This window comes from Ailuropoda melanoleuca, chromosome 4 (assembly GCF_002007445.2).
Source record: "Ailuropoda melanoleuca isolate Jingjing chromosome 4, ASM200744v2, whole genome shotgun sequence".
NCBI lineage: Eukaryota > Metazoa > Chordata > Mammalia > Carnivora > Ursidae > Ailuropoda > Ailuropoda melanoleuca.
In genome coordinates, this window is record NC_048221.1 from 124,234,025 (window position 1) to 124,241,443 (window position 7,419).

The 7,419-nt window shown below is 57.4% G+C and overlaps 1 protein-coding gene across 1 annotated transcript in view; it reads right to left on the bottom strand.

Annotated features, from left to right (window-relative positions):
• Nucleotides 1–7,419, bottom strand: part of GAREM2 (GRB2 associated regulator of MAPK1 subtype 2) — a 14,216-nt gene that overhangs the window by 4,534 nt on the left and 2,263 nt on the right. The window contains exons 2-4 of the mRNA XM_034657302.1: nt 6,403–6,543; nt 849–979; nt 9–164 (exon numbers count right to left, since the gene is read on the bottom strand). Of these exons, the coding sequence (XP_034513193.1) occupies nt 9–164; nt 849–979; nt 6,403–6,543 (428 nt within the window). The remainder of the gene's footprint in view (nt 1–8; nt 165–848; nt 980–6,402; nt 6,544–7,419) is intronic.

Here is a 7,419-nt window from a genome sequence, read left to right on the forward strand (position 1 = left end):
GGCCCGGCCCGGCCCAGCTTGCGCAGCAGCGTGGTGAAGCGCGAGCGCTCCTTGGGGGTCTTGGCGCACAGGATCTCCGCCTGGCCCATGAGAGTGAGCTCGTCGCCCGCGTGCAGCGTGAAGTTGTGGACCTCGCTGTCCTCGCTGAATTCGCCCGACACCACCTGCGGAGCCCAGAAACGCGGGAGGCCTGAGCCGGAGCCCCAGGGAAAGCCGCCCTTTGAGGCTCCCAGCGCGGGGCTGAAGCCCGCTGGACTGGGGGTTTGGGGGGCTCGGAGACACACCTTCCCGCCTGGAGAGGCCACAGAGCATTTGTACAGCCTTACATGGGCGGCCTCTGCGGCCTCAGCTGCCTCACGTAATAACTTACTTGGAAGAACTGCTGTATGTACAGTGACATACTGAAGAAAATATCCAATAAATGACAACTTTTAGCATCATTATCTTTACAATGTGGGCAGTAATAATGCTCCACCCACTCCACAAGGCTACTGTGAAGAGAAATGAGTTGATGGATAAGGGTTTGTAAACAGTAAAGAGCGATCTGTACACAAGTGGGGGCCTGTTGGTACTGCGTCCCCTCCCCCAATAACCACTACCCCTGCACCGGTGGACCCTAGCACAGGCTGCCCCTTAAGGTCTCCAGGTCAGGGCAGGACACTCCACACACGGCCTGCCTCACCACCTTTCCAGAAAGTTCTGCAGGCCTGTGGGTCATGCACCTAGCTCTTCTGATATGGCCCAATCATGCCATCAAGGAGCTGCCAGGAGCCACACTGACCCCTTCGGCCTAAAGGCAACCCTCCAACCAGTGTGGGGGCATCCTGCCTGGTGTGGCAAGGACTGACCTTGACGCTGAAGGTGATGGCTTCCATCACAAAGATGCGGTCAGGGAAGACACTGGCCACCTCCTCCACGCTGCTGAAGTACCTCACTGGCTCCCGCACATCCCGGGCCTGCTCCAGGAGCTTGAACTTCCCTACGAAGGAGGAGCACAGGCTGCTAGGGCGGGCCTGCCTGCCAGTCCCTGCTTCCTGATACCCTCATGGCAGCCAGCCCCGCTGGGACTCAGGTAGCCAGAAAGGCAGGTTTGCACCCACAGGAGGTAGAAGGGGCTGGCCAGCCGGCTCAAGGGCAAAGATGACCACAGACATAGCACCTAGAATCCCAGGGAGAGCTTGTGGGCGGGTGAGAAATCCAGATGCAAAGGAGCAGCTGAACACTTGCCCACAGAGCTGGCCTCTAACCATGCGTCAGTGTGCCACTGGAGATGCTGGCTCCTAGCTCTGCCCCAGCCCCACTCTGACTTGCTGGGACCCTAGACAAGCCCCTTCCCCTCTCTGGGTCCTCATCTGAGGGTGCTGGAGCAGGTGATTCGGGGCCCTGTCTGGATCTGGCATCCGACATGTCGACGTTGGATTGCTGACCCTCACCGCTGCACTGGGCAGACTGGGGGCTCAGCCCTAGACCTTGGAGGCCTCGAGAGAGCCACGCAGACTCCAGCTCTGTTCCCTCTCCCTGTCCTGGTCCCAACGTCCAGCCCCACTGTCCCAGAGGCCTCTGACCTGAGCCCAGCAAAAGCCCCTCCCCCAGAGGCAGCCTTCCAAGCCTGCAGTCCAGGGCTGTTTTGGCTGGCTCAGCAGATGCCCCCAGAAGGAGGCTAATCCATGAAGCTGACACCCTTGTGTAAACAGTCTCGCCTCACTGGCCACACACACATCATGTGCCCACCTACGTGAGCACAAAGACAGGCTGCGAAACTCCCGGACATCTAGACGGATGACCCCTTCTCGGGCCTTCCACAGACAGAGGAGAATCTTAGGTGAGGGGACAACAGGCCAAGGTGAGACAAGGAGGCTCGTTAGCTTCCATAGTCTTCCTGATGGTTGGTGCAGTCAAGGTCCAAGCATGTATTCAATCCACAGTTATGGGGCCCCCTATGTGTGCCAGACGTTGGGCTAGCCCAGGTAGAGGGTGCAAATCCAGGGACTCCCACGGAGTGGGTGAGCACCCAGGGCCAGCTGGTGGGGACCCGGACTAGAGAGCCAGAGGACCACAGAGTTAGAGGGAACCCGCCTGGCAGCCTGAGGGGATCTTGAGAAGGAGAAGAGTTTTATGGAACAGACCTGCACCTGGAAGAACTGGCTCGAACCAGACCGAGTCACGAGAGCAGACTGCCGGCCGATAGGGGAAGTCTGTGCCCAGGACTTGAGGAAGGGGACGACAGCAGGGGAAGTAGCACCCGGATGATGAAAGGCTCTGAATGCCAGACTAAGGCAGAAGGATTCTGCTCAGGAAGAAATGAGCTTTTGGCTTTTCGGCTTTTCGCCGAAGTTCAATCCCAACGAGATCCAAGTCTTACACCTGAGGTACACGGTGGGGAAGCTGGGGCCACGTCGGCTGGGCCCCCAAGACTGGCCCCCTGGGTCCGTCTCCAAACAAGGTGAGTGAGGACATCGCCTGGGTCAGTGGTGATTGCAAGGGTCTAAGGAGGACAGTGACATTGACTATTCAGGACAGGCAGGCCCAGACCGAACTGGCACCTTCTGCCTCTGCTCTGATCATTGAAGCCCTCAATGAACCGCCAAGAGACAGAAAGAAGCAGAAAAACCTGAATCATAGTGGAAACATCACTTTTGAGGAGACTGTCAACATTGCCCCACAGAAGCGGCATGCATCTTTAGCTAGAGAACTCTCTGGAACCATTCAAGAGATTCTGGGGACTGCCCAGTCTGTAGGCTGCAGTGATGATGGTCGCCACCTCCACGACCTCAGACAGCATCAACAGAGGTGCCGTGGGATGCCCGCTAGGTAAGAACCAGAAAGGGAAGTATTTCAATAAAGGGTCATCTGACTCCTACCCTCAAAAAAACAGAGACAAAAGAAAAAGAAATGAAAGCAATTACAGTGTTTTGAGCAAGGAAATGCCAAGATCCAAGTTGAGCTCCGAAAAGAAAGTGGGGCGGCCGGTCAGGTAAATCAGCCAGTGACCGCTCTGCAGCCGAGCTGGAACAGCAGCTGGGGGAACAGCAAAATCCAGCAGACTGAGGGGTACGTGGAAGGAAGACCGACGTGGCACATTAGGAGTAGGCAGGGTAGGAGAGGACTCGGGCCACCAGCCCCGGCAGATATAGAGCTGGCAAAACAGACCCCTAATGCTACACAACAAGCTGAGGGCTGCTGGAGGGCAGTGGGCAGGGGATAGGGGATAGGGGATGGGGGATGGGGGATGCGGACCAAGGAGGGCACTGTCTTGATGAGCACCGGCGGCGGTTTAAGTAAGTGATGAATCCCTAAATTCTACACCTGAAGCGAATATTACACTATGTTACCTGGCATTTAAATAAAAACTTGAAACTACAAGAAAGAAAAGAAGAAAAAAAAAAAGAAAGAAAGAGGAGCTGGCAGAGCTGCTAATGGACCCTGGGAACCGGAAGTAACATGTTGTGGGGCCAGAGCCAGTGCTGAGGAGGCCAAGTGAGGCCCTCCAGGGGGTGCTCCTGGGGGGGGGTGAGCATGCAGGGGCAGGGCTTGGGGGTCAGAAGGACAGACTGAAGGTCCCCAGCCCACGGCAGGAGTCTTCACAAGGGCAGGGAAGATGGCTCAAGGGAAGAAGAACAGAGGATCGTAACCGGCTGGGAACCATCTTCCCAGAAAAATGCCCACAGCGTACTCCTGGCATGAACACAAACACCATTTTGTATACAGGGTGGGGGGTCCTGGATTCCCCCAAACCCAGCCAGCATCCCAGACTGAGGACCCCCCACCTCACCTCCCCAGTGCTGGGTAGGAAGCAGGAAAGGTCCAAGGACAGAGTCCATGGGCATCTAGAAGCAGAAAAAGAGTTAAAACGGAGACAGAGAAGGGCAGGTGCCCGGGAGAAAGCTGGGAAGGGAGTCCTGCCCTCACCACTCTGACACCCTCTAAGAAGACGTGCCACAGCCCTTGCGGGCAGCAGGGATGCTGTGGGGAGGCGCCTGGCGAGGAACAGCGGTCTGGGGGTCCCGGAGACAGGAGCTGCACACCTGCTACCTTCCTACCGGGGGCGATGCTGCTCCCTCACCCGGACCTCCCCCAACACACAAGCCCCCCCACCCCAGGCAGCCATGCAGGGACAAATGCCCACTGCCCCCTGTGGGGAGAGCTGGATGGAGCCAAGTCAGGGCTGCAGCCGGGGGAGGATGTGGCCGGCGGATCGATGTAACCATGGTAGCCAGCACCACCCCCTCGGCCGCAGCCCGAGCCCAGCACCGGTCATTACTGCAGAAGGAAGGAAGGAAGGGAGCCCTCCCGGGAGTGAGGCGCGAGCCCCTGGAAGCCTTTACTCCGGCTGCAGCTTCCTCTCCTGCCTTCCCCGGCCCGAGACCCACAAGGACCCCGCGGGCCCAAGGACCTGCTCCCCCCTCACCGCCCCGCCTGCCCCTGCTCCTTGCCCTCCCCTCCTAGGATACCTGTGCGCTGCCCGGCGTCCCGTCCAGCCCGAAGCAGCCCTGCTTCTCTCCCCCTCCTCCCAGCACCCGACCCCGGCAGCCGTTCCCTCAAGAATGATGGGTAAATGTACAGACTTGGGGGCAGACAGACCTGGTTGGATCCCATCTCGGGCACCAACCAGCTGTGTCCCCTTAGGCACACTAATCTCTGTAGGCTTCAGTTTTCCCATCTGTGAAATGGAAGCAAACGGCTCAGCTCCGAGTGCCGGCGGCCGCTGACCAGAGACCCCCGGCCGCCCACGCGGGAGGTGGGGGCTGCCTCAGAGCAGCCAGGTTCCCCCTGACTCCCCGGGGGCTGGGCTGCACTCCCCTCCCCCGCCACCCTCCTTCCGCAGCCACTGCCCCCGCCCACACCATTATTAATTCATTAGGAGGAACTGGCATGTGCGCTCAGCTTCCTCGTTACCCCGCCCCTCCTGCTCCTAAGGGGCCTGGCCTCCCCTCCCCCACGAACCACCCACTGGAAAGATGCTGATGGGGATGTGCCTCTCCTACAGGCCAGCTGTCACCCCATGACCACACCGTCCACATGCACGCAGGGCCACCAAAAGACATACGGGAAGGGCTAGAAGCCTCCTGCACTCACTCTTCCCCAGGAGGCTCTGTGCCTTGCTTTCCCAGATTTTTAATCACACAACTGAAATAGGAGAGTAAAGTCACACTTCTGTCAGTGAGGGCTTTTTCCAATTTTTGCTTTTTTATCCCAAGAAGACAACCTGGGACCTCTTCCTAGACGAACACCAGAAAGATAGCCAGCCTGGGAAGTTTCTACCTTCTAAGCAGGCCTTCTCAGGGGCTCAGGGCTCAGGACAGAACCCCAGGTCAGAAAGACACTTGAGAGAGTTTTCTCATCTTCTAAATGGGGTGTGAGGGCTATGGGGGTACCAACTTTGCAGGGTTGTCGTAAAGAGTAGAAGCCTTTGTCTGAGTCCTGTCCCCCTGGTTCAGAGGAGACCCAAGAAGGGCTGGGGGTGGAGGCCAAGCTATTGAAGCTCCTGGAGACTCAGTTTGTGAGTTAATGGAATTAATAAGACTTTCTCACAGAGTGGCCATGAGGATAAGATGATGAAACACTCAGCTCAGTCTCTGGAAGGCAGCCATGGGTTTAACACACAGGAGCTGTGGGATCCTGGACTCACACGGGGGAATCGCTGGGATGGGGCCACCAGATTCCCATCCTTCCCACCCAGGTGACAATGACCCTGCATTGTTGGTGCGGGGCAAGCAAGCACTGGCCCAGGAGTCAGGTTACACGGGTTCTAGCCCACGCTCTGCTGCTTACTAGCTTCTGCGGCTTACTAGCAATGTGACCCTGGGCAAGTCACTTCCTCTTAAACCCTCTGCTTTATCATGGGTAAAATACAAGGGCTGTACTTTCCCTTCCCAGCAGCAGAATCCTTCAAACAAAATCTGATGTAGGATCCCAATATCATATATATAAAAGATAAAAGAAGTTTATTAGCATAATCTTATTTAAAAGCCTAAACTTTTAACATTCACTTTTAAAGTCAATCAATGAAAACAATGAGTTTAACACGAAAATTGGGAAGAACAGGATTACCGTGGACAGAGGCAGCCGGATAATCAGCCCAGCCCCCCTTCGTTTCTGTACACACCTCAGGTCTCTCATTGGGGTTAAGGCATGATTTGTAGCAATCTGACAGTGTGGGTTTTTTAATCATTTAAAATCTATCTTAAAATAAAATGTGAATCAAAGGTTTGCAACAAGAAAACCAGGACTCCCTGGAACAGTAATGAAAACCGCTGGGCCCTAACCGCCCCCTGCCAGCCAGGCCCACTCTCAGCCCTGTGGCTCCAAGGAAAGGGTGGTCACGAGAGCTTCTCCCAAGCCCCACCCCCCACCCTCCTACCCCCCAGTGGCTCTATGTCATCTGTCCCTGGCTGGGCACACCTGGGTACTGCAGGGGGATGTCAATCTTGGGTCCAATGACGTAGTGGCCCTCCTCCAGGGTATGGGCTGTCACTGTTGTCCACTGACGGCAGGAGTGAATGAGCAGGATGTCTCGCTCACTGACACCCTCGGCATACTCCCCTGGGAGGCGAAGGGAAGAGGAAAGAAAGGTAAAGCAAACATTAGGAGGGGCAGAGACACAGACGGACAGGGGACAGCTCTCCCTGACCCTGTCCAGGTCAACAATGCTCAGGGGATAGGCAGTTTGCCAGCTGTGGCCTCAGGGCTGTGAGTCATGCCCTGTCTCCCAGGGCCCCCGGCTCCCGCTCCCGACAGGGACAGGGCCGCAGCAACCAGCCCAGCCATAGTCCTTCATTCTCCACTGGCCTGGACCATCTGCTGTCCCAGGTCCAGGGCTGCATGGGGCCCTGGGGGTGGGGGTGGGAGGAGCACCTCCCAGTGGATGAGCCAGCCTTGCCCTCCAGGAGCACTTAGACCCATGGGGAGGAAGAAAGAGATGCGGACCGAGAAATGAGGCCACCTTGGACGTTGAGTGGAGGTGTCTGGGCACTCCCAGGGGGAGCAGCGAACTCACTGCAGGTGCGGTGAGGCCTTGCTGAGCAGCAGACGCTAGAGCTGGGCCGTGGGACCAGCAGCAGAGTCTCAGCCCCCAAGTCAGTGCCTGAGCCAGGCAAGGAGTGCTTGTTGGAGGCACTGACAGGCTGAGACAGGGTTGTCCGTTGTTGGTCCCCGCCGAGGGCTCTCCCAGAGCCATACATCACTTGAGTCAGAAGAAGAGCAGGGCTTAGGGGAGCAGATTCCTGCCTTTCCCGTGGGCAGCCCCTTTTCACCCACTGTCCCAGGACGCTCCTACATTCAGAGGACCTCAAAGGAGCAGGAGGAATGTCGCAGATACCCCCCAGCCCCTCTCCGGCTGTTTCTTGGCTCTCCCTTTGTCAGCCCTTCACCCTCCCAGTCTCTGGAACACAGTGATGAGGTTGGGCGGCGGTGGGGGGG